The sequence below is a fragment of the Lonchura striata genome, chromosome 8, assembly GCF_046129695.1.
Source record: "Lonchura striata isolate bLonStr1 chromosome 8, bLonStr1.mat, whole genome shotgun sequence".
NCBI classification, from domain to species: Eukaryota; Metazoa; Chordata; class Aves; order Passeriformes; family Estrildidae; genus Lonchura; species Lonchura striata.
In genome coordinates this window covers 37520136-37547193 of record NC_134610.1, presented here as the reverse complement: position 1 = coordinate 37547193, position 27058 = coordinate 37520136, and the positions used below count along the sequence as shown (strand labels likewise).

At 49.5% G+C, this 27058-nt stretch overlaps 1 protein-coding gene and 1 long non-coding RNA gene across 2 annotated transcripts; both read left to right on the top strand.

Annotated features, from left to right (window-relative positions):
• Nucleotides 1-1579: 1579 nt before the first annotated feature.
• Nucleotides 1580-4252, top strand: LOC144246664 (uncharacterized). Its single transcript, XR_013340331.1, has 3 exons — nucleotides 1580-1723; nucleotides 2922-3021; nucleotides 4219-4252. It is a non-coding gene; the product is annotated as an uncharacterized LOC144246664 (long non-coding RNA).
• A 12543-nt stretch (nucleotides 4253-16795) lies between these two features.
• Nucleotides 16796-25353, top strand: LOC144246724 (transient receptor potential cation channel subfamily M member 8-like). Its single transcript, XM_077785228.1, has 6 exons — nucleotides 16796-16838; nucleotides 18260-18437; nucleotides 20820-21010; nucleotides 22723-22822; nucleotides 24019-24052; nucleotides 25303-25353. Exons 1-6 carry the CDS (start codon nucleotides 16796-16798, stop codon nucleotides 25351-25353), a joined length of 597 nt encoding a protein of 198 aa, XP_077641354.1.
• Nucleotides 25354-27058: the final 1705 nt, after the last annotated feature.

Here is a 27058-nt window from a genome sequence, read left to right as displayed (position 1 = left end):
GAATGACTCTGCCAGTGTTTCCTGGCCTGAGATGAGATGCTAGAGAGTGATAAGTTGAGAATGCCTCAGATTTAGGTTCTGCTCTGACCCCTCTTCCCCAGGCTGACCTAGAATCTAAAGAAAATCAGAAATACTATTTTTGGCAAGGCATCCAAGATAGGTAAAGCATATCTGTGCCTGGGGAGAGACAAGCATGCTCATACTCCCTAGGAAGGGTGCAAGTACCTTTCAACAATGAAGGAAAGTATACAGCAGTAAGCCAGCTCTACCCTAAAACCTTTAATATTTGCTAGAACACTTACTTTAACAGTACCTGATGGTAAATGCTCTGGTTTATGCTGTTATGCCAGTAAAAAAACCCTCTAGTTTTCACCAGTTGCATCTATCTTTTACACAAAAAGAGAATCTCCACCAGGTGAAGGTTTGCATTTATCTCACATAAAGGTGCATTAGGCTCTGAGCAGAGGCATTTTGGGAGCATCCATCTGCCACTTAATGTCACACTGAAAGGTCAGGCAGCCTGGGAGCTGCTTGCACCTGTGGTTGTTGCTTTGCAGGGTCCATACAGTGCCTTGTGCTGTGGGTTTGATCTGTGCTTGCAGTGTCCTTAATACGTCTACTATAAATCTCAGGAGCTTTTAAATTTCTTGTAAGTGTTCTCATTTTAGGTTTGGGCTTTTTTCTAAGAAAGCAGTTATCTGCTCAGTTAATAAGACACAATATCTTGTGAAGAAGCATCCTGTTCTCATGTGTCTAGGCTAGAAGAAGACTGGTTAGAGCTGAGGTAGTAAAAATACATGGAGTGTTTTCTTCCTATTCATATATTTTCCTGTTTATTTGTAACTTCAAGGGTTTTTTTTCCTACTGTTTTAATTCCACCCATTTGCGAATTACTCTCTAAGGAGGAGAACAAACTAAATAACCTCCTGGTTAATAAAAATGACTACCTTCAGAATGACTAGGGCCCCTAACATCAGAAGGACATGGAGCTGCCAGAATGAGTCCAGAGGAGATTCTCAAAGGGAATGGAGCCAGGCTAGGAGAGCTGAGGGTGCTCACCTGGGGAGAAAAAGGCTCCAGGGAGAGCTCAGAGCCCCTTGCAGGGACTAAAGCGGCTCCAGGAGAGCTGGAGAGGAACTGGGGATAAGGCATGGAGGGACAGGACACAGGGAATGGCTTCCACTGCCAGAGGGCATGGATGGATGGGATACTGGGAAGGAATTGTCCCCTGTGAGGGTGGGCAGGCCCTGGCACAGGGTGCCCAGAGCAGCTGTGGCTGCCCCTGGATCCCTGGCAGTGTCCAAGGCCAGGTTAGATGGGGCTTGGAACAACCTGGGATGATAGAAGGTGTCCCTGCCCATGGCAGGGGATGGAATGGGGTGAGCTTTAAGGTCCTTCCCAAGCCAAACTACTCTGGGATTCTGTGACTATAAAACCATGCCCTGGTACAGTAGAGGAATGCTCTGTTGTTGGCTCTGATGCAGCTCTTTGGTGACCAACTCATCCTGGTTGTGTTCTCTCTTTCCCATCAGTTACACTGTTGGATCAGTGCAAGAGAACAATGACCAGGTGTGGAAGTTCCAACGCTTTTTCCTGGTGCAGGAATACTGCAGTCGCCTGACCATCCCCTTCCCCTTTGTCATCTTTGCCTACATATTCATGGTGCTGAGGAAATGCTTCAAGTGCTGCTGTAACAAAGAAAGCAAAGAGCCATCCATTTGTTGTGAGTTGGATTTTTCCTTGTTGCCCAAAAGTCATCTCTGCAGCAGGTGCATTGCAGTTCCTACGTGGCATCCTGTGCTTATTCCAGGCATTTTGTGCTGTGCTGGAGCAGAAGCTGGATTTGTTACCAGTTTAGGAGGAAGGGCCTTCTTTGGCGTATAAAATTGTTTAGTACTAAATCATTTTGGCTGTCTAAATTGCTGCGTGGATTTCTTGCTGGGGAAGCTGTTGGGTGGCAGAAATTCCTGCTCAAATGATGCACAGTTGATGTTACAGCTCTGAAAGAATGGGAGAGTTAATTAGAGCCAGAAAATGGTTGTGGTTTTGCTGATGATAGGAACTGAGAACTGCAGAGGAAGCACACTGATGTATTGACTGTGGTAAAATCCTGCCTTCCCCTTTAACTCTTATGGAAATGGTTGGGATGCTTGTTGGATTGTGGGGGAACAGCTGAGGGGTTTGTGAGGTCAGAGGAGCACTGGGTGGAAGAAAGGGACTTCATCCATTCACCAGCCTGGGGCTTCTTCTGTCTCAGTTTATTTTATTTTTTTATTTAAACCCCTGTGGTTTATTGTGTCCTTTTGGAACATGACAAAATGCTGAAGTATTACCCTGGAAGACTATGATGCCTCAAAGTGGGCTCCTCTGTATCAACTCTGGAATTTACAGCACCATCATAAAATGCTTCTTAGAGAAGACAATTCTTCATCATTTTGGAGTGTTTCAGTTCAATCAAAAATCATATATCATGGTCCTTAGAAGTGTTACTCCTAATGATCCAATATGGGGTAATGTAGAAACAAATGGAAAGCTCAAACCCAGATGGGATCTTGCTAGAATATCCTGTACCTGTTGAAGCAGAGGCACCTGTGTTAACCAAGACTCAAAAAAAGTACAGAAAGACTTCTGGAGCTTGTAAGGTTGTGGGTTGGTTTTGTGTTTGCTTATTTGGTGGGTTTTGGGTTTTATGTTTGCTCGTATTTTGTGTTTTTAAGTGACTCTGGTTGCCAGGAGCATTCAGTGAAAGGCATTAGTGTCACATCTGTGAGAGCTGAGTCACAGGTGGGCAGTGGGGCTGTGAGTGCTCAGGATGTGGAGAAGGGAATCATTAACCTCTGAATGCACACACTGACCCAGCCGCTTTGCACCTTGGCTTTCGAACACAAATTAAGTATTTTTCTTTCAAATACATTTCCCAGGCTCAAGAAATGAGGACAATGAAATCCTGGCATGGGAAGCTGTCATGAAGGAAAATTACCTTGTCAAAATCAATACAAAAGCAAATGATTCATCAGAAGAGTAAGCCTGCCTATCTTTGTCTTCATTCTCTTACTTTTCTCTTGAACATTTCTAGTGAAGGCACATTTTCAGCAGCTCTAGGTGTTTACAAACTAATGAGTAAGTAAATAAACTCAGCATAAATGTGCTTTTTATTTCTGAAGTGAAATGGTGCTTTTTTGTCTGCTGAAGAGAAGACAAAAAAAGTCTTCCCATGGTGTTTTGAGATCTTATCATGGGAAGCAGTGCCACAGCTGACTCTTGCTGTAGCATTAGTTTAGGCTGGATATTAGGAAAAAGTTCTTTATGGAAAGGGTTGTCCAGCCCTGGAACAGACTGCCCAAGGCAGTGGTGGCACCCCCATCTCGTCGTGGGGATTTAAAAGCTGTGTGGATATGGCACTTGGGGACCTGAGTTAGTGGTGGAATTGGTTGGACTCGATCTTTTCCAACTCAAATAATTCTATGATTTTACATTTAGCAGAGAATGTTTACTGTTGGACCTGGAATCTCAGACATTCCCACAGCAGTAATCCAAATGGAGATGTGTAATTAGTAGCATGAGTTGTGGAGACCTCTGAGGAGGGGAAGATGGTCTTTAGAATCATGGTATTTGAAACTTTGGAGACTTACGCTTGGATATTTCTTTGACTGCCAGCTCGTGGAAACATTATCTTTGGGATCTGTCTCACTGTTTTCAGAGTAACAGTATAAGAGGAAAAAAAAAAACAACAAAAACTGAAAGAAAACAAGAAAACGGAACACTGCTCAAGAACAAAACCTGCTCTGTATGATTGCTTAACTTTGCTAACTTCTGGCAGCTTGAATATTTCTCTTAATCAGAGAGAGCTGATAGGAATGGACAAGAAAAACCAGACCCTTCCATATCTGTGGGCATGAACATTGCCATCCACAAATAAGTGTTTAGGTTAAGACTACCCAGAGACAAACAGCATTGCGTAAGAAGCCAAACAAATACCAAAAACATTTCCTTGGTACTGGAAGCAAAAATGTCTTGAGAAGGAAAATGTAATAGCATCCTACTAATAGTAATTTGCATGTTAGTTAATGTACTTGTACTAAAAATGATGCCAGTCACGTGCAGCCCTGCCTCCCTGGGAGGATGGAGCACTGGGGGGAGTTGGGGTGTGGTAATTAGCCAAGTTTTCCTTGGTATCCAGACTGATCCCATTGCTTCATGTTCTCCTTCTGCTTCTAGGATAGTGCATCGATTCAGACAACTGGATGCAAAGGTACTTCTGTCCCAGATTGCTCCGGGAAATGTGATTCTCTCTGGTAAAGCAGGGGGTGTGCCATGGCAAGGAAAATGAGCCTCCCAGAGTTGTGTGCAGTCTTTGTCACTGTCACCAGGACCCCATTTTAATTGGGCTTTTTTACCGTGCTCTTTTGATTCCATAGATAGGAGTGTGTAGGGCGTGTAGTGATTAGGACAGAAGGGAATGGTTTTGAACTGAGAGGAGGATTAGATGGGATAATGGAAAGAAATTCTTGGCTGTGAGGGTGGGCCCACCCTGGAACAGGGTACCCAGAGAAGCTGTGGCTGCCCCTGGATCCCTGGAAGTATCCAAAGCCAGGCTGGATGGGGTTGGAGCCGCCAAAAATGAGCTGTGAGATCCCTTCCAAGCCACAAGAGCTTTCTAATGTGCAGGAAAATGAAACAAAGACACTTGCTTAGCACTGGAGGAGTGTTTCTCAATATTCCTTGTGGGATGGACTAAAGCAGAAGTAATTTCCATCTTAAACTGCAACATTCCGCTGTCTAACAGGTCCATGAAACGCCAGTGGGAAGAAGGGGTGTCACACACTTGACATGTCCCCGTCCCAAAGGTGTCTGTCAAGTTTAGCTTCTGGTGGTGTTGGCATGGTGTAATTAAGCAATATAAGGCTACCCATATACCAGAGAGCACATTATGAGAATTGCCATACAAATAATTTTTTATGACTGTGATGTTGAAATGGGTATGTGTGTTCACAATGGTTATTTTCTGAGGCTTGACTGAATTATCTGTTTGGCCTCTGAAGTGGGGAGTGGCTTTGGTATGAAGCACAGACTTTTTGGGAAGCTCAGGTGAAAAGACCCACATATACTTCAGAGTAGTTTTTTTGGTTACTGTCAAATCATTTAGATTGCAAAATAATAGCTTGCTTCCAGACTGAAGGGGAAGTGGTGAGTGAGTATGATGCTGCTCTTGAAACTGAAAGGAGATCTGCTAACCTTAATTCTCTCCTGAAAATAAATACCCATCTCTTGCTTTTCTCGTCTGGTAACTGCTGGTTAACTCGCTGAAATAGAGGCATCAGGGCTTGCTGCATTAATTGCCCTGATGAACATTGTACTTGGTACTGTCCTCTCGAGCACTCTTGCATTTGGTGTAATACTTGCAGAGGCAATTACTTGTTACTTTCATTGCTCATTAGCATTGCATTCCTTCAGCTAGATGGACTTTACAAAAATAACCTCCTTTTTTTTTTTTTTTTTTTTTTAAGCTCTCTGATTTGAAAGGCCTTCTGAAAGAGATTTCCAGTAAAATTAAATAAGTGGAACTGAAATTCAAGAGCAGCTACTGGAGCAGGGTAAGCCCTCTTTAAATCCATTGTCTGCCTTGAAAAAATTACCAGCATTTGTGGTGTTAAATTGGTGTGTCTTTGAAAGAAGAGCTAGTATTAATTGTTGATGGTTGTATTCATATTGTCTGATACTGGGGAAGAAACGAGACCCAACTTCTCTTCCTCATTTGTGTTTTTCTTTATGAAAAATACAGTTTTCCATCTGGGGTTTCTATCAATTTTTGGCACTGTTTAAAATACCTTGTTTTGCCCACGTGCCTCTGAATAACTGTGACTAACCCAAGGTTATTTTAGTTGTCTTTTTGTTGGAGGGCCTCTAGAAATTGAGCAGCTGCTGTGCTGGATCCTTTACCCTTGGTATCTTTTAACTCTGAAGAGCAGGCAATCCAAATAGAAAAGACAGAAGTGAGGGCAGGAGTAAGGTTTATTTTTCCACTATCAAAGTGGGGCATTAGGCTGGATTGCTGTAGCCTTCCTGTGTCCTGTACAATAAGCTGCAGTGTGAGGAGCTGACCCAAAGCCTCAGGTCCAGTTTGAGTGTCTGGTCATCAGCCTTGTGTCCTTTTGCCTCCAGTTTCAAGAAAGAATTGTTTTGGGTCCCACAGTGGGATGTGAAAAGCAGACAGAATATTGATGCAGAGAACACTGTCACCTTTAGAGACAGCAGGTTAAGAAGTGTAACTGTTGAATGGGATAATCTGGAACAACTTGATCAGCCCGGACATTACGGCCTGGCTCTTTCTTCCACAGAGTGGTTTCGTCCAAGAGACCTTAAACCTGTGCCAAACATTCCCCAGTCCGCTCACTCTTTTCCTGGGAGAACTGGATATTCACTTGAACTGAGTGCCTTTTAGTCATGAATGACTTGCAACCACCTAATAAAATCTACAAGGATCACCAGTTCCTGGGTGCTTCTGGGATGTGCTGGACTCCAAGTTGCCTAAAAAATAGGCTGTAAAATAGTGGAACTCTGGAGGCCATTTAGTCCAGTGCTGCTCAAACAGTGCCAGCGCTGATCAAAGGGAGCTGCAATGTGGCTGGAAAACAGGTTGTAATTAGATACAGGGGGGCAGCCTGGGACAAGGGACAGTAGTTTATGGTGGAGCTTGTGGAAAGGGACCTCTCATGATGGATGGCAGTGCCTTCAGAAGAATCCTAGAATCCCAGAGCGGTTTGGGTTGGAAGGGACCTTAAAGCTCATCCAGTTCCACCCTCTGCCATGGGCAGGGACACCCTCCCCTGGACAAGGCATCCAGTCACCCAAGCTGATGTCGAGAGGATGAAAGCAAAGCCTTGAGGTGGGCTGGGAGTTCTACTCACCAATTCTTTCTGTTGCTCACACAGGTACCAATTCATGAAGAATAATTGCTCAGAGCTGGCAGCAACCCCCAAGCAGATGGTAATGAAGGCACCAGAGTATCAATGTCTCAGCAGGAGTCAGCAGGATTTTCTTGCAATTTTTATTTTTGTTGATCAAACAGCCCTTTCTGCTTGTTGCAAGGTTGTGGTGAAACTGGAGATGGCTGCTTATCTCCTGACATGATTCCTGTGTTACCCAAACTCTTCTCATCTGCCCTAAGGTCCAGTGGCAGCAATTAGTCCTTGTTAAGCTGCTGTTGCAAATCACTCCTATTTCCAAGAGTTCTGCTGCTATTGCCAAAATCCCTTTGCTTTTCCATTTCACTTGGAGGGACCTGTGCATGGGTTTCCTTCAAGCACTAATTGCATGTCTGAATGAATCAATCTCCCTTCCTGTTCTGCCCTGTAGTAGCTGGATCTTGCTTGTTCCTTGCACGGGCTGTCAGACCTGCTGGGGTCTGGAATGCTGGTGTGCCAGAATGTAGTGGATTTCAGCATCATCCCCCCAAGGAAAGCCTTTGGTCCAACCCTGCATCCCTATTTCAGACTGTAAAGGAACATTGTGGACTTGTTCCCCCTCTACCCGGAACCTTTCAGCAGTGCAGAAGTTCAGCTATTACAGCCCTGCATGGGAGAGACATTAATTTATCTAGGAACTGTTTCTAAGGCTTTGTGGGCAATCCTTCCTTGGTTTCAATCATGAAAATTTGTATTCTGGGAATGTTGGAATTCATTTGACTTTTCCAATGTGTGTTTGCTGATGTTTGCAGCTGGAAATGGAGAAGAGATTGTTGGAACCTTTAAACAGAGCAGTGCTTGATATGGTGAGGTGGCTCTTTCTGTCTAAAATAGCAGCTGAATTCTGTCACTATTTATTTATTTTTTTTTTTTTTGGTATAGCTGAGAGCATAGCCAACTGAAGGCACTACAAATAGCATTTATTTACATGGCAAAGCATTGTATCAAGCTTCCTTCCCAGTGCCTAGGAATCATGGAATCATAGACTCACCAGAGGAAAGGACCTGCAAGGATCATGGAGTCCAACCCCTGGTCCTGCACAGACATCCCAACAATCCTATCCTATGCATCCCTGAGAGCATTGTTCAAATGTTCCTTGGGCTCTGTCAGCCTGGGGCTGTGCCCATTCCCTGAGGGCGTCTGGTCAGTGTGCCAGCACCATCTGGGAAAACCTTTTCCTAAAATTCCACCTGACCCTGCCCTGACACAGCTCCAGCCACTCCCTCAGGTGCTGTCCCTGTCACAGAGAGCAGAGATTGGAGCTGTCCTTTGGGAGAGAGCTGCCAGTCATGCTGAGACCTCCTCCTCTCTCCAAGCTGAACAAGCCAATTGACCTCAGCTGTTCCTCATACAGCTTCCCCTCCTGGCCCCTCATCATCTTCATTCCCCTCTTTGGATACTCTCTGCAGGCTTTATGTCCTTATGATACATTCAGAGAGGTTGCTGCTCTTCTCTCCCTGCATTTTATCACCCAACTGTACTGTATGCTGTGCATGACATCATCCTGGGGGCTCCAGCACTAACAATAGCAGTGGTATTTGTTTTCATGTGGAAATATTTTCTGCTGAAAAGTAAAGGAGCTGGGCTTTCAATGATTCACTTGGCAGTTAGCTGCATCATAAATTCTTGAGATAAGGTTCCTTTCTGGAAATTATTTTTCCCATATCATTTGTCTGCCTTGGATGTGAAAATTGTGCTTTTTGTTCACTCCCTTCCTATATAAAACCTGTGGAATGCTTTAAACCCTTCTGGGAAATCCCAAGGGCCTTGTCTTGGAAGAATATACAATAGAGTCTCCACCTAGGCTTAAAGAGAAGACTTCTGCCATGGAGCCTTGCAACACCAGGATCCACCCCAGTTCCTTTCCCCGTGTCCCAAATTCTTGCATTTTTTCCTTTACCTGTTTCCTCGTTGGTTGTGGTATCCCTGGTGGCCGGCCCCATCTTCCCTGTAGGCCAATGCCCTTTGCTCTGCCCTTTGTGCTGCCCCTGTGCCCTCAGACCATTGGCCACTGACCCCTGCTTAACCTTGTGCAGAGCACATGGCCAGGTCTTTGTCCCTGATCCCTTCAGCCAGGTGGATGCAATAAACCTTTGCTGGAATACATCATAAACAGACCCTTCCTGTCTTTCCTCTGCTGGGCTATGTGTGTGTGCGGACTTGAAATGGCTGTTCTTGTGGCCTTACTCAGAGCAGCTTCTGAAGGTGACACTTTGAAGAAGGCTGCAGCATGTCTAGCACCCTGCCACGTGGCAACAAAAACCTGCTGTGTGATTGCCTGAAGCTGTAGAGATCTATTGTTGTGTGAATGTAACTGTGCAACCATGTTCTGTAAGGTCTGAATTCTGGAGTCAGTCCGTGTGCAGTGCTGCAGCCAGGGGCACCAGCCCGTGCTGCACATGCTGCTCCCTTCCCAGAAGCCGCGCGGGCTCTGCTCCAGGCTCCTGCGGCCCAGCCGGGGCCGATGGAGCCGCGGCCCGGCGGGGCTGCGGGGCGGCACCGCGGCTCCCCGGGCAGCAGCCGGCCCTCTGCCCCTCCAGGGCCAGCGCCAGGATTTGGTGCCAGCACCTTCACGGTGGGCAGGGGAGCCCTGCAGGCGCTGTTTGTAGAGAGCGCTGCCGGCTCCAGGACGGTTTAGATGAATGGAGACGAGAGATCTCTGAAGGCTGCTCTTGGGGTATAAGGTTTATTAGGGATGGAGAAAGGTCCTGCTTTGAGCTGCCAGACGCAGCACGTGGCGAGGCTTGAGAGGGTGAGGGAAGTTCCATGAGGAGGGGAAGTTCCAAAACAGCGTCTGGCCCCTCAGAGCCCCCTTATCAGGGGGCTTCAAGGTGGGCTGGAACAAGGCTTGGGCCAATGGGGTTACATGCACTTGATGTTTCAGGGGAGGGTTACAGGTGCGGGGTGAACCATACATTTTGGGGGGTGAGATGGAACAGTCCACTTGACCCCAGGACCCATCCGTAGGCAGGGGCATTGTCCGGCTAGCAGAGAGGACTGTTCTCATCCTGGCTGTATTATTTATTAATAATTATATTTATCCATCCTTCCCTACAGCTGTTGTCTGGCTGCTGCCAATAAGGGGCAGGGGGCAGAGGCAGGGCTGGCTGCCAGCCCGGGCCCTCGCGGCTGCCCAGGCCAGGTGCTGTGACTGAGGCCCCCTGACAGAGAGCTCTGGGCCCGCAGAGCTGCGGCCACCATGGGGAGGGTGGCCACGTCTCCTGGAGCAGGGCTGCGGAGGCACTGCTGCCCTGGTGGCTCTGGACCCCACAGAAACAGCAATGGAACATGCACAAGAACAGCAGGTCTGCTTTCAGCACTTCCCTTGGCTGCTCCTTTAGGGTGCTTGCACCACACTCAGAGACACAGAACACCTTCTTTTCCTCTGAGAGTTATTCCTGGCCTCTTCATTTTTCCAATGCACCAGGTATTAGCTGCTGGCTTCAACTAGACACATAAACTGCTGCATTAAACTTTCAACTCAGCTGTTTTTTTAATCCAGAATGCTTTAAAAATGTGCAGAAAAGTCCAATGAGACGTGATTGTATCTCTGTCTTGTGAATCTCACTAGCTATTGGAGCTTTTGTGTTGCTGCTAATCCCTTCTATGAAAAAAATTAATTCTAGAGAAGAGCAACATCATCTGACAGACACCAAGCATTGCCAGCAGTTCCTCCAGGTGTTCCTGCCAACAGCCCCTGCAGGAAGGAGCACAGTCCCCAGTGCACGTGGGTTTGGTTTCCTATGGCACAGAAGCCCCCAGGGGCACAGGTCTCTGGGGCAGGAGACGGGCACCAGCCCTGCCAGGGCTCGGGGGCTGGCAGGTCTGCATGGGCAGGGACTCTGCCACAGCTGCTGGTGTCAGCGTTCCCAGGCCCCAGGGCTCAGAGCAGCATTCCTGCCCTGGCCCACAGTTCCTTGTGCCACAGTTCCTTGTGTATGCCACACCCATGGGTTTAGGATGACCATGGACCGTGGCAGTTTCCATGGAAGGTCCCATGCCCTTCCCAGCACGGCTTCGTCGGCAGCCCTGGGGGCTGCTTCTGCTGCCCTGAGCCCGCAGAGCAGGGCAGCGTTTGCTGATGGTCTGAGCCCTTCCTAAAGATCCTGTTGGGCTGTCTCAGACACTTGGGGCCAGGGATTCCTGCCAACCTGGGCCACTTTGAGTGGGCAGGGGGTGGCCCCAGGGCAGGTGGCAGTGTGTGCAAGGCCCTTTGTGACACATGCAGCATGGAACGGAGCCCGGTGTCCAAGGGCCCTTCGTGACACGGTGCAGCATGGAATGGAGCCCGGTGTCCAAGGGCCCTTCGTGACACGGTGCAGCATGGAACGGAGCCCGGTGTCCAAGGGCCCTTTGTGACACGTGCTGACATAGGAGCTGGAAGTGGCAAGAGCACGCCACTCTGCTCAGAGCAGGCGACCAGAGAGGACGGGACAGAGCGGTGCTGTGAGGAGCCCCCACACAGCGCGCTCATTCCTGTCCAACCCGGAGTGTTTCTGAGGCATAGTTCTTGCAGCTCACCTTGAGGCCAGACCACAGGACTCGGTGAGCTGTGGCCTTCCAAGGCTCCAATTCTGCAGGTGCCCTTGAGGGCAGACCGTGGGACTTGGTGCCCCAGATTTTTCCAAGGCATCTCTCCTGAGGGTAGCCAGAAATCCGGTCAGAGACATGGGGCAGGGAGCCCTGAGAGTGCCCAAGCTGACCTGGGTAGAGGAGGAAGAAGGCGGCCCTGCAGCTGCCCGGGCACAGGAGACTGAAGAGGTGGTGCCATTCCATCCACCACAGGAGGGTAAGTGGCAGAGCCAGGCCGCAGGGCTGGTGCCTTCAGCCAGCTTGGCTCCATCACACCCCACCCCATCCCATCCCATCCCATCCCTTGGGGACGTGCCCATGGACAGGACGGAAGAGGGGCCCGGGCAGACACCCCACAGTGGCCGTGATCCATCCACCTGTGGCATCCTGGGGCTGTCCCTGCCTCGGCAGCGCAGGGTGGGGCTGTGTTCTCCAGCCCCTCCTGCAGCCCCTCAGCCCTGGCTGCGCTCGCTCTTTGCCAGATGCAGCCCTGGACCAGACACAAGAACAGAAACCCAACCATGGCCGCTTCCACAGAACAGCAAAGGTACCTGAAGCCATCCCCACCTGGGCTGGGCCTGCTGTCACTGCTCAGCCGAGCACCGAGCACCGTGTGTGGAGCACTCCATGTAACATCCATGGCTTTTTGCCCTTCTCCTTCAGCTCGTTTGCAAATTCATCAAGACAATTCGGCAGGAAGAGAACATTGCCAGGGGTGCTGGGCTCAGAGCATACTCGCCCATCTTCCAAACCAAGACCAGTGCTGCCCTGCTGGATTTGCTTGTACAGGAAGGTTTTTACAATCCAAAGCAAGTAAGCAGCCTGTGGCCAGGGTTTGGTCCTCCCAGGAATTGCTTGGCCTCCTAAGGAGGCCACTGGTGAGCCTTTGAGGCCATCGCAGTGCGGTGGGAAGGGAAGCACTTCTCTGGGGACACTGGGAACACTGCTCCCTCTGGCAGCTTTCCAAGTCTCCCCGTGCCTTCTCCAGGTCCCTGCCATGGTGAGATACATCCACCAGTGGCTCATGGCCAATGATTCTGCTGAGCACAGGCTGGACAACGCCCTGCTGTATCTCACAGAAGCGCAGCCAAAAGACACAGTAATGACACTCCTGCGTGTGGCCCCATCCTGTGACAGGTAAGGGGCCCACCTGCCTAGAGGGCTCACAGCTCACCACAACCCATCGCCCTGTACAGCCTGTGCCAGGTGTCTGACCAACAGAAGAGTTTCAGGGCCCTCTGGCTGCTCCCTTTCCCAGCCCTGGCATGTCACCCCTGAGCCTGCTGTCATGCTCCCTTGTTGCCCCACAGGGGCCTGTCCCCACAGGGCTGGGCTGCCTGGCTGCTGCTGGAGAGGGGCAGTGAGCAAAGGCAAGCCGGCAGTCAACCCGGGCCCCTAGAGATACCCAGGCCACGGTGCTGTGTCTGAGATGCCCTGAGACAGAGTTCTAACCCTGCAGAGCTGCCATGGCCATGTGGAAGACCATCATGTGCACGCCCAGGACTGCAGAGCTGGCACAGCGGATACTCCTGGATGTGCTGGGGAGCTGGCCAGAGCACAGCACATGCACCTCCGATGGGGACAAAACGGGTGTCTTTGCCCTGGCTGTGAGTTTCTGCCAGTGGCCTTTGCTGGCCACAAGGCTGCCTGTCCCACAGCTCTCCATCCTCCTTTCCCCACTGCATCTCCCTGCCTCAGGCACTGGCTTGAAAGCTGGCCTAGGGACAGCTGCAGGGCCACCAGGCCCACTGCTCCTCCTGTGTCTCTCTGGGCCTCTCCCTGCCACGCTCGGTCCCAGTCACACAGACACCTCAGCACTGAGTGCTGTCTTGGGGGGCTTTGTCCTTTGCAGGGAACTGTGGTGATATGGAAGATCCTCCAGGAGCCCAGTGTCCCACGTAAAGTGATGGTGCATTTCCCGCAGTTATTTGTGCATCTGCTCTTCCAAGTGTTCTTCAGCACCAAAGAGATGTCAGAGGCGGTTGATACTTTTTGGAAGGGATGCCAGGAAGAACACAGCCTTGCTACCAGCCCCAACAGGTGCTCCATCCCAGTCCTTCTGTTCCTGCCACATGGCCAGGGCAGGAGCCAGTGCTCCCAGTGTGACCCGGGCTTTGCTCTGCACTCAGGTTTGCAGTGAGAACCCTGAAGTCCCTGCTGTGCCGAAAGCAGTATGAGCATGTGGTGGTGTCAATGGAACGCAAGCGTGGCTGGGACACGCTGCTCTGTGCTGACACCCACCATTATGCTGTGGGTCTGCTGGCCAGGTGGGACCCCTTTCCCATTGCTCTCAGCATTTGTGCTCTGTGTCTGGGGTGTCCTTCACAGTCCCTTGGTCAGGGGCCAGAGGGCCTTGTCACTGAGGGACAGCCAAGGAGACTGGAGAAGGTTGGGAGAGCAGGGTGCCCACAAAGAGTCACCTTCCTAATGGCCCATTTCTCCTTTCTGTGTGCTGGGGAATGACCAGACCACTGTGAGTTAGTTCTGGGGAGAGGTCTGTTCCCCTGGCTCATAGTCTTAATTAAGCGACTTTTACTCCTGACAGGGAGATGTCCTGCATCTCCATATCCTCATGTTCCCGCATCTTTCACTATCTGCTCCGGCTGCTCAGCTCACAGAAGCCACGCTGGGATCTGCCTGCCCTGGCCTTCATTGTGGAGGTGAGCCTGTTGGCCAGCGCTGCCTGGCTCTGCTGCCTCCCAGTTCTCTGCCCTCTCGCAGCCGCAGCTGCCTGGGACGGTGCCCACGCCCTGTGCTGCTGCCTGGGCCCCGCCCTGTGCGGTTCTGGGCTCCTGCCAGCCGGGTCCCCTGTCACTGCCCTGTGCCTTTCAGGTCCTTGAGCACCTGGAGTTGAGTGAACACAATGCTGACAGAGTCCAGCAAATCTTCTCAAGGCACCTGTGGAGCGAGTGCAGGGAGAAGCGTTGCCTGGCACTCAAGGCCCTTCTCAAGCTCACTGACGATCCCTCAAGGGTGAGAAGGGGGCAGCAGCTGAAGCCATGCAGGCAGCGTGGGGCTGGGGAACGCTGTCGCTTGGGCTGCGTAGGGCTTCGTCCGCTGGGACAGCCGCTCCCAGCTCTCCTGCCTCCCGCTTCAGCTGCCCGAGTGCTTCGGGACAGGCCTTTGGCTTCTGGGCCCTGCGGCAGCAGAGTTGCCTTTCACAAACTTGTGTTCTACACAGACCAAAAAAATGTGGAACCTGACTGAACGTCTTGTGGAGCTCCTGCAGGATGCAGATGGAGAGATTGTTAAGATAACAGTCATGGTACTCAACTTTATAATCATGGACAAGGACATGTGGATCCCCAGCCCCACTGTCCTGCAGCTGGCTGAGTCCCTCCTGCCTCTCTTTGACCATGTAAGGCTCCATACCCCCAGCCACAGCCACTGGCTGATGCCAGGACACTTGGTGCCCTGTGGATTTTCAGGCCTGTGCCCAGCTGAGCCCTTTGCAGCCCATGCTGAGGTCTTATTTTCATCTCTTCACACAGGACAATAGCCAGGTACAGCTGCTCTCCATATTGCTCTTGAGAACATTGCTGAATCTACCACTGGAAAAGGGAAGAAAGGACCTGAAGGCACAAGTGTGCCACAGTGTGCTCTCACTCTTCTTCCACTGCCATGATGAGAACTGGCAGGTGGCAAAGGTGAGGACGCAAGGGCTGCTGCTGTCCCCCTGGGAGGGGGCTCAGCTGCCTCCTGCCCTGGTGCCTGGAGGGCTGTAGCCTCCTCCAGGCCCTGGCACAGAGACGCTGATCCTGGGGGCCCTTGGCTGCGGGGCATTTCCATGTTTCTGCTCTTCTCCAGGCTTCTCGGGAAACGCTGCTTTGTGTGGCCAAATTCCTGAAGAGGAGAGATCTTGAAAAATCTGTAAAGAAGGAGAAGCTATGGAGGTTCATTGAGATCCTGGTAAGAAGGGCCGGGAGGCCGCAGCCGCAGCCTGGAGAAGCCCCCTGAGCGCGGTGCTCGGTGTGCGGGCTGGCAGCTGTGCCCCTGCCCGCTGCTGCAGCCCGAGGCCGCGCGGGCTCTGCTCCAGGCTCCTGCGGGCCCAGCCGGGTGCCGATGGATTCGCGGCCCGGCGGGGCTGCGGGGCGGCACCGCGGCTCCCCGGGCAGCAGCCGGCCCTCTGCCCCCTCCAGAGCCCGGCGCCAGCGGCTGCTGGCCGGGCCTCAGGGCAGTGCGGGCAGGGGAGGCCGGGGCTGGCGCGGGGAGCGCCCGGCCCCGGGGCTGAGCCCGCGCCAACCCTTCTCTGCTGCCGCTCTCTCCAGCTGGCAGAGGACAGCAGCAGCGCGGCCGAGCTCCTGCGCCGGGCCCTGCCCTACCTGGAGAGCCCACAGGAGCCCCTGCGAGAGGCGGCCGTCAGGTTCATGGGTGAGCCTCGAGCCCGGGCTCCCTCCCCGCCCCGCCGCAGCTCGGCCCCAGCCCCGCCTGCTGCCCCGGCAGCGCCACCCGGGCCCGGCGCCTCTGGCAGCCGTGCCCTGGGTTCGGCAGCGAGCGGCCAGGGCCCGGGCTGAGCCCTGCCGGGCCAGGAGGCCTTGTGGGCACAGGGCTGGCAGCGCCGCTGGCAGGAGCTGTGCCGCTGGGCTGACAGGCTCTGTGTTCCCAGGGATGGCCGGGCGGAGCTTGAGGGGACAGCAAGAAGAGCTCCAGCTGATCTGCAATGGTGAGAGAGGGCAGCGGGCTGACAGCGGGGGCTGTGGGGCGAGCTGCAAGCCCTGCCCCGGCTGCGGAGAGCTCTGCTCTCCTAGGTAGAGCACACAGAGAGTTCAGGGACACGTGTGGGATTCGTGGCCAGCAGCTTCGGGCTGATCCCCTTGGTCCCTGATCCCTCCCGGCCATGGCAAGAGCTGGCTGGGATGGCCCTGGCACGGGAGACTCCCCTCGGCTCCCCGCAGAGTCGGGATCTGACCGTGGCTCTGTTCCTTTCTCTTGGAGCCCTTGAATGTCTGACAGAGGATGTCAGTACTGCCGTGTTAGAGCTGGCACTTCAAACACTGCATGTCCTCCAGGCAATACAGTGTGGGCGATACTCCATCTTCCAGAAGATGCAAGATCAGCTGCGCCGGAAATGGACGACATGGCCTTGTCTGTCAGGGCTCGGATGTCTGCACTGTTGGAGCTCGGAGGAGAGCTGATTCAGGAAGCTCTCTTTCTTGGGGCCACCTGAGCCAGTGGGATTTTCCTCTTCTCTAAGATGTTTATTTTCTTCCCTTCCATTTTTTATCCTGAGTAAATAAAGAATGTGTTAGAATACGCAGATGCCCAAGAGCTATTCTTTGCTGCTCAGGGTCTGCAGGGCAAGTGGGAGGAAAGGGTGAAAAGGGTGCTTGTGCTCAGTAGCACAGCAAGCAGAGGGGGCCTGAGGCCCTTAAGGGGGAAAAGTTTGCTTGTGCTCAGCAAGGTGCCCAGGCATGCAGGGTTGCAGGGAAAATGGCCAAAAGCCCCTTGGCCTTTGGTGGCTCTGCTGAAGCCTTTTGCTGCCCACAGAGCGGGTGGGCAAGGCCAGAGCTGCAGGGATCCCTGCGAGAGCGGTGCCTGGAGATGGCCACAAGCCCTGTCCCAGGCAGGAAGCGCCATCCGTATCCTCCTGCCCGTGTGTTGCTGGCTGGATGGTTGAGGGCTCTGAGGTGCCTCTTGGTGGGGCTCCTCTGGAGCTCCTGTGGGGCTGCAGCACCGCTGCCGGGCAGGTTGGCCGGGCTGGGGGAGACCCGGAGGGACTGGGGCAGTGGGAAGCCCTGAGCAATTGGGTGTCAGAGGCCACAAGCAGCCCTCAGGCAGCCAATTTGTTCCTGCCAGAGCTGACTTATAAAACAGATCCTGGGCACTCTCTAACACCATCAGTGTTGGAAAAGGAAATGCAAGGAATTCTCAGATCTTCGGGCCTGTAAGTGAAGGCTTAGAATCCTCAGATTTACAGGATTTGATGTGAGACCTTGGAAAAGGCTTCCAAACTTAGGTGCTTGAATTGAGAATGTGAATCTATCTTTTAAAGCAGACATGTTCAGCTAAGTGGAGCATAGTTTAGAGTTTTAGATTTTAAAGTACTGTCCTGGTTTGTAAGATAAGCTTGTATTCTATTTGCCATCTGTTGGAGGTTGGGCAGGTTTGTTATTTCTTCCAAGAACAATGGTTTGCTCCGAAGAGGTAATGGTTTGTTAATGGGCCATTGACTGACTCACTTGCAGGGCTGGTAAACCTAACATCATCCCATTGTGAGATGCTCCACCCAGAGGGGGAAGCCAAGCACTCTTTTATTGTATAAAGTGGTACCTTTTTGGAGACAAAGCAGCTCTCTCTCTCTTTACGGGATTCCCAGAGAAGCAGCTCTCTCTCTTTGCGGGATTTCCCAGAGAAGCAGCTCCTTCGGCAAGATTCCCAGAGAAGCGGCTGGAGCGCGGTGAGGCGGCGGCGGCGGAGCTCGGAGGCGGCCCCGGCGCAGAGGAAGACCGGCTGCACTGCCACCAGATCTTCAGAGAAAACTATACCCTTCTAAAGATCACCACTTCAGCTGCAATTCATCAGCCACTGCAAGAGGAGCAGCTATCATTTCAACCGGACTACTACCAATACCTCGAATCCTCAGGTTGTGGACTTTATCACTAGTTTTGTTTGTACCAATTGCATTTGCCCCCTGCCTCCAAGTCTAACGGGGAGCAGGAATGGAGGGATGAGGGCAGGACCAGCAGAACGAGGAGCTCCCTGTTTGCTCTCCCCTCTCTGAGGTACCACCTACAACTTCGACCACTGCACTTTTTCTGGGAACAAGTCCAAGCCCTTGTGCGTGGAGCTGGATGCCAACAACCAGCCCCGCTTCCCGGAGTGGATCACCATTCCCCTTGTGTGCATTTACATGCTCTCCACCAACATCCTCCTGGTCAACCTGCTCGTGGCCATGTTCGGGTACGTAACGAAGGAGCCGTGGCTTCCTGGTCATCCCTGCACTGACATAGCTCTGGGGAAGAGACTGGAGTGCTGGAAAACAGCAGGAAGCCAAGCCTCGCCTCTGCATCTGTCACAGCAGCCTGGGGGAAACTGGTGCAGTGTCCTGGGGAGGGATTGCTGCCTGTCCTTTGCCTCCATCTCTAAGCATCCTCTGCACTGTGGGTGTGGTGCAAACCCCAGCAAACCCATCACAGGGGTGATGCTGGGTCAGAGCCTTACCGAAATGTGAGTTGCTGCCCAAGTGACCTTGCTTGAGCAGCAGAGTGAGTAAATGAGTTATCATCACTCTTCAGGACACTGTGGTTTTATTAACCTGAGCAGCTGTGTGGTGAGGATAAGTCTGGTACTGATTTGATGGACCTGCCATTTATTGTTCTGACTTAGACCACAGGCAATGGGCCACATCCCCCTGGGACATGCAAAAGGACTTTGTCTTGAGAAGTGCCATCACCTCTAGACCAGCAAGGTCAGGGAATGTCTTCCTCAGCTTCTCCCAGAAATCTTTGTTGCATCCTCTGCAAGCTGTGGCACAGAGTTGATTTAATCATGGGAAGTTCCTCATATCAGATTTTGGGGGTGTGTTGCCTTCATGTCTCACTTGGGAATGCAGCTGGATTGGTGTTGTGCCTCTGTTCCCATTCCCAGCCCTTGTCCTTTTCTGCTTTACACTCATGACAAGAGTACTCAAAACCTCTGACCAGCCTTCTTGAGGACCACAAGTTTATTTTTGTGATTTGATGGTACCTTGGCAGGAAGTTGCTTTGGCAACAGGAGTATTGACAGGACTCCTGGTGCTGCTCAAGAGCATCTCTCAGCTGAATGACGCTGCCAGTGTTTCCTGGCCTGAGATGAGATGCTAGAGAGTGATAAGTTGAGAATGCCTCAGATTTAGGTTCTGCTCTGACCCCTCTTCCCCAGGCTGACCTAGAATCTAAAGAAAATCAGAAATACTATTTTTGGCAAGGCATCCAAGGTAAAGCATATCTGTGCCTGGGGAGAGACAAGCATGCTCATACTCCCTAGGAAGGGTGCAAGTACCTTTCAACAATGAAGGAAAGTATACAGCAGTAAGCCAGCTCTACCCTAAAACCTTTAATATTTGCTAGAACACTTACTTTAACAATACCTGATGGTAAATGCTCTGGTTTATGCTGTTATGCCAGTAAAAAAACCCTCTAGTTTTCACCAGTTGCATCTATCTTTTACACAAAAAGAGAATCTCCACCAGGTGAAGGTTTGCATTTATCTCACATAAAGGTGCATTAGGCTCTGAGCAGAGGCATTTTGGGAGCATCCATCTGCCACTTAATGTCACACTGAAAGGTCAGGCAGCCTGGGAGCTGCTTGCACCTGTGGTTGTTGCTTTGCAGGGTCCATACAGTGCCTTGTGCTGTGGGTTTGATCTGTGCCTGCAGTGTCCTTAATACGTCTACTATAAATCTCAGGAGCTTTTAAATTTCTTGTAAGTGTTCTCATTTTAGGTTTGGGCTTTTTTCTAAGAAAGCAGTTATCTGCTCAGTTAATAAGACACAATATCTTGTGAAGAAGCATCCTGTTCTCATGTGTCTAGGCTAGAAGAAGACTGGTTAGAGCTGAGGTAGTAAAAATACATGGAGTATTTTCTTCCTATTCATATATTTTCCTGTTTATTTGTAACTTCAAGGGTTTTTTTTCCTACTGTTTTAATTCCACCCATTTGCGAAATACTCTCTAAGGAGGAGAACAAACTAAATAACCTCCTGGTTAATAAAAATGACTACCTTCAGAATGACTAGGGCCCCTAACATCAGAAGGACATGGAGCTGCCGGAATGAGAGGAGATTCTCAAAGGGAATGGAGCCAGGCTAGGAGAGCTGAGGGTGCTCACCTGGGGAGAAAAAGGCTCCAGGGAGAGCTCAGAGCCCCTTGCAGGGACTAAAGCGTCTCCAGGAGAGCTGGAGAGGAACTGGGGATAAGGCATGGAGGGACAGGACACAGGGAATGGCTTCCACTGCCAGAGGGCATGGATGGATGGGATACTGGGAAGGAATTGTCCCCTGTGAGGGTGGGCAGGCCCTGGCACAGGGTGCCCAGAGCAGCTGTGGCTGCCCCTGGATCCCTGGCAGTGTCCAAGGCCAGGTTAGATGGGGCTTGGAACAACCTGGGATGATAGAAGGTGTCCCTGCCCATGGCAGGGGATGGAATGGGGTGAGCTTTAAGGTCCTTCCCAAGCCAAACTACTCTGGGATTCTGTGACTATAAAACCATGCCCTGGTACAGTAGAGGAATGCTCTGTTGCTGGCTCTGATGCAGCTCTTTGGTGACCAACTCATCCTGGTTGTGTTCTCTCTTTCCCATCAGTTACACTGTTGGATCAGTGCAAGAGAACAATGACCAGGTGTGGAAGTTCCAACGCTTTTTCCTGGTGCAGGAATACTGCAGTCGCCTGACCATCCCCTTCCCCTTTGTCATCTTTGCCTACATATTCATGGTGCTGAGGAAATGCTTCAAGTGCTGCTGTAACAAAGAAAGCAAAGAGCCATCCATTTGTTGTGAGTTGGATTTTTCCTTGTTGCCCAAAAGTCATCTCTGCAGCAGGTGCATTGCAGTTCCTGCATGGCATCCTGTGCTTATTCCAGGCATTTTGTGCTGTGCTGGGAGATTTCCAAGGGCCATGTAGACCTCTGTCATGCAAATCCACTGTGCTGCTGGAAATCTCTTCAGTAAGATTCAAGTTTTCAAGTGATATTTATCCAGTGCTCTCTTATCTAAGCCATTTCCATGTAGAATTGCCTTGTGTGTGTAACTCATTAAGACTTCAGATTAATCCTAACTCTTTAGGGCTGCTTATGCTGTTTCTCAGCTTTGCAAGGTTGTGGGTTTGGCTTTTTTTGTAATTCATTCTTCTTGCTAGGGAGTGACTGAAAGAGAACAAACAGTTTCCATGTAGCCAAATGAGCAAACCACCTCAAAAATGTGACAAGTCAATGCTCAAGCTATTTATCTTTTTTCTGTTGGGGGACACAGATAGAAATTGTTTTAACAAGCTTTCCCCCTTGCCTCTCCAGCAAATATAGTGTTTTCTCAGCTGAGAGAGAATAAATTGAATTAATTGACAGGCTTTTTCCCATCCATCAGTAACCTGCCTGGTGCCCTGCAGCAGAAGCTGGATTTGTTACCAGTTTAGGAGGAAGGGCCTTCTTTGGCGTATAAAATTGTTTAGCACTAAATCATTTTGGCTGTCTAAATTGCTGCGTGGATTTCTTGCTGGGGAAGCTGTTGGGTGGCAGAAATTCCTGCTCAAATGATGCACAGTTGATGTTGCAGCTCTGAAAGAATGGGAGAGTTAATTAGAGCCAGAAAATGGTTGTGGTTTTGCTGATGATAGGAACTGAGAACTGCAGAGGAAGCACACTGATGTATTGACTGTGGTAAAATCCTGCCTTCCCCTTTAACTCTTATGGAAATGGTTGGGATTTGAGTGCTTAGATGCTTGTTGGATTGTGGGGGAACAGCTGAGGGGTTTGTGAGGTCAGAGGAGCACTGGGTGGAAGAAAGGGACTTCATCCATTCACCAGCCTGGGGCTTCTTCTGTCTCAGTTTATTTTATTTTTTTATTTAAACCCCTGTGGTTTATTGTGTCCTTTTGGAACATGACAAAATGCTGAAGTATTACCCTGGATGTCTTTGATGCCTCAAAGTGGGCTCCTCTGTATCAGCTCTTGAATTTACAGCACCACCACAAAATGCTTCTTAGAGAAGACAATTCTTCATCATTCTGAAGTGTTTCAGTTCAATCAAAAATCATATATCATGGTCCTTAGAAGTGTTACTCCTAATGATCCAATATGGGGTAATGTAGAAACAAATGGAAAGCTCAAACCCAGATGGGATCTTGCTAGAATATCCTGTACCTGTTGAAGCAGAGGCACCTGTGTTAACCAAGACTCAAAAAAAGTACAGAAAGACTTCTGGAGCTTGTAAGGTTGTGGGTTGGTTTTGTGTTTGCTTATTTGGTGGGTTTTGGGTTTTATGTTTGCTCGTATTTTGTGTTTTTAAGTGACTCTGGTTGCCAGGAGCATTCAGTGAAAGGCGTTAGTGTCACATCTGTGAGAGCTGAGTCACAGGTGGGCAGTGGGGCTGTGAGTGCTCAGGATGTGGAGAAGGGAATCATTAACCTCTGAATGCACACACTGACCCAGCCGCTTTGCACCTTGGCTTTCAAACACAAATTAAGTATTTTTCTTTCAAATACATTTCCCAGGCTCAAGAAATGAGGACAATGAAATCCTGGCATGGGAAGCTGTCATGAAGGAAAATTACCTTGTCAAAATCAATACAAAAGCAAATGATTCATCAGAAGAGTAAGCCTGCCTATCTTTGTCTTCATTCTCTTACTTTTCTCTTGAACATTTCTAGTGAAGGCACATTTTCAGCAGCTCTAGGTGTTTACAAACTAATGAGTAAGTAAATAAACTCAGCATAAATGTGCTTTTTATTTCTGAAGTGAAATGGTGCTTTTTTTTGTTTGCTGAAGAGAAGACAAAAAAAAGTCTTCCCATGGTGTTTTGAGATCTTATCATGGGAAGCAGTGCCACAGCTGACTCTTGCTGTAGCATTAGTTTAGGCTGGATATTAGGAAAAAGTTCTTTATGGAAAGGGTTGTCCAGCCCTGGAACAGACTGCCCAAGGCAGTGGTGGCACCCCCATCTCGGCGTGGGGATTTAAAAGCTGTGTGGATATGGCACTTGGGGACCTGAGTTAGTGGTGGAATTGGTTGGACTCGATCTTTTCCAACTCAAATAATTCTATGATTTTACATTTAGCAGAGAATGTTTACTGTTGGACCTGGAATCTCAGACATTCCCACAGCAGTAATCCAAATGGAGATGTGTAATTAGTAACATGAGTTGTGGAGACCTCTGAGGAGGGGAAGATGGTCTTTAGAATCATGGTATTTGAAACTTTGGAGACTTACGCTTGGATATTTCTTTGACTGCCAGCTCGTGGAAACATTTGGGATCTGTCTCACTGTTTTCAGAGTAACAGTTTAAGAGGAAAAAAAAAAACCAACAAAAACTGAAAGAAAGCAAGAAAACGGAACACTGCTAGAGAACAAAACCTGCTCTGTATGATTGCTTAACTTTGCTAACTTCTGGCAGCTTGAATATTTCTCTTAATCAGAGAGAGCTAATAGGAATGGACAAGAAAAACCAGACCCTTCCATATCTGTGGGCATGAACATTGCCATCCACAAATAAGTGTTTAGGTTAAGACTACCCAGAGACAAACAGCATTGCATAAGAAGCCAAACAAATACCAAAAACATTTCCTTGGTACTGGAAGCAAAAATGTCTTGAGAAGGAAAATGTAATAGCATCCTACTAATAGTAATGTGCATGTTAGTTAATTTACTTGTACTAAAAATGATGCCAGTCACGTGCAGCCCTGCCTCCCTGGGAGGATGGAGCACTGGGGGGAGTTGGGGTGTGGTAATTAGCCAAGTTTTCCTTGGTATCCAGACTGATCCCATTGCTTCATGTTCTCCTTCTGCTTCTAGGATAGTGCATCGATTCAGACAACTGGATGCAAAGGTACTTCTGTCCCAGATCGCTCCGGGAAATGTGATTCTCTCTGGTAAAGCAGGGGGTGTGCCATGGCAAGGAAAATGAGCCTCCCAGAGTTGTGTGCAGTCTTTGTCACTGTCACCAGGACCCCATTTTAATTGGGCTTTTTTACTGTGCTCTTTTGATTCCATAGATAGGAGTGTGTAGGGCATGTAGTGATTAGGACAGAAGGGAATGGTTTTGAACTGAGAGCAGGATTAGACGGGATAATGGGAAGAAATTCTTGGCTGTGAGGGTGGGCCCACCCTGGAACAGGGTACCCAGAGAAGCTGTGGCTGCCCCTGGATCCCTGGAAGTATCCAAAGCCAGGCTGGATGGGGTTGGAGCAGCCAAAAATGAGCTGTGAGATCCCTTCCAAGCCACAAGAGCTTTCTAATGTGCAGGGAAATGAAACAAAGACACTTGCTTAGCACTGGAGGAGTGCTTCTCAATATTCCTTGTGGGATGGACTAAAGCAGAAGTAATTTCCATCTTAAACTGCAACATTCCGCTGTCTAACAGGTCCATGAAACGTCAGTGGGAAGAAGGGGTGTCACACACTTGACATGTCCCCGTCCCAAAGGTGTCTGTCAAGTTTAGCTTCTGGTGGTGTTGGCATGGTGTAATTAAGCAATATAAGGCTACCCATATACCAGAGAGCACATTATGAGTTTTGTCATACAAATAATTTTTTATGACTGTGATGTTGAAATGGGTATGTGTGTTCACAATGGTTATTTTCTGAGGCTTGACTGAATTATCTGTTTGGCCTCTGAAGTGGGGAGTGGCTTTGGTATGAAGCACAGACTTTTTGGGAAGCTCAGGTGAAAAGACCCACATATACTTCAGAGTACTTTTTTTGGTTACTGTCAAATAATTTAGATTGCAAAATAATAGCTTGCTTCCAGACTGAAGGGGAAGTGGTGAGTGAGTATGATGCTGCTCTTGAAACTGAAAGGAGATCTGCTAACCTTAATTCTCTCCTGAAAATAAATACCCATCTCTTGCTTTTCTCGTCTGGTAACTGCTGGTTAACTCGCTGAAATAGAGGCATCAGGGCTTGCTGCATTAATTGCCCTGATGAACATTGTACTTGGTACTGTCCTCTCGAGCACTCTTGCATTGGGTGAAATACCTGCAGAGGCAATTACTTGTTACTTTCATTGCTCATTAGCATTGCATTCCTTCAGCTAGATGGACTTTACAAAAATAACCTCCTCTTTTTTTTTTTTTTTAAGCTCTCTGATTTGAAAGGCCTTCTGAAAGAGATTTCCAGTAAAATTAAATAAGTGGAGCTGAAATTCAAGAGCAGCTACTGGAGCAAGGTAAGCCCTCTTTAAATCCATTGTCTGCCTTGAAAAAATTACCAGCATTTGTGGTGTTAAATTGGTGTGTCTTTGAAAGAAGAGCTAGTATTAATTGTTGATGGTTGTATTCATATTGTCTGATACTGGGGAAGAAACGAGACCCAACTTCTCTTCCTCATTTGTGTTTTTCTTTATGAAAAATACAGTTTTCCATCTGGGGTTTCTATCAATTTTTGGCACTGTTTAAAATACCTTGTTTTGCTCGCTTGCCTCTGAATAACTGTGACTAACCCAAGGTTATTTTAGTTGTCTTTTTGTTGGAGGGCCTCTAGAAATTGAGGAGCTGCTGTGCTGGATCTATTACCCTTGGTATCTTTTAACTCTGAAGAGCAGGCAATCCAAATAGAAAAGACAGAAGTGAGGGCAGGAGTAAGGTTTATTTTTCCACTATCAAAGTGGGGCATTAGGCTGGATTGCTGTAGCCTTCCTGTGTCCTGTACAATAAACTGCAGTGTGAGGAGCTGACCCAAAGCCTCAGGTGCAGTTTGAGTGTCTGGTCATCAGCCTTGTGTCCTTTTGCCTCCAGTTTCAAGAAAGAATTGTTTTGGGTCCCACAGTGGGATGTGAAAAGCAGACAGAATATTGATGCAGAGAACACTGTCACCTTTAGAGACAGCAGGTTAAGAAGTGTAACTGTTGAATGGGATAATCTGGAACAACTTGATCAGCCCGGACATTACGGCCTGGCTCTTTCTTCCACAGAGTGGTTTCGTCCAAGAGACCTTAAACCTGTGCCAAACATTCCCCAGTCCGCTCACTCTTTTCCTGGGAGAACTGGATATTCACTTGAACTGAGTGCCTTTTAGTCATGAATGACTTGCAACCACCTAATAAAATCTACAAGGATCACCAGTTCCTGGGTGCTTCTGGGATGTGCTGGACTCCAAGTTGCCTAAAAAATAGGCTGTAAAATAGTGGAACTCTGGAGGCCATTTAGTCCAGTGCTGCTCAAACAGTGCCAGCGCTGATCAAAGGGAGCTGCAATGTGGCTGGAAAACAGGTTGTAATTAGATACAGGGGGGCAGCCTGGGACAAGGGACAGTAGTTTATGGTGGAGCTTGTGGAAAGGGACCTCTCATGATGGATGGCAGTGCCTTCAGAAGAATCCTAGAATCCCAGAGCGGTTTGGGTTGGAAGGGACCTTAAAGCTCATCCAGTTCCACCCTCTGCCATGGGCAGGGACACCCTCCCCTGGACAAGGCATCCAGTCACCCAAGCTGATGTCGAGAGGATGAAAGCAAAGCCTTGAGGTGGGCTGGGAGTTCTACTCACCAATTCTTTCTGTTGCTCACACAGGTACCAATTCATGAAGAATAATTGCTTGAAGCTGGCAGCACCCCCCAAGCAGATGGTAATGGAGGCACCAGAGTATCAATGTCTCAGCAGGAGTCAGCAGGATTTTCTTGCAATTTTTATTTTTGTTGATCAAACAGCCCTTTCTGCTTGTTGCAAGGTTGTGGTGAAACTGGAGATGGCTGCTTATCTCCTGACATGATTCCTGTGTTACCCAAAATCTTCTCATCTGCCCTAAGGTCCAGTGGCAGCAATTAGTCCTTGTTAAGCTGCTGTTGCAAATCACTCCTATTTCCAAGAGTTCTGCTGCTCTTGCCAAAATCCCTTTGCTTTT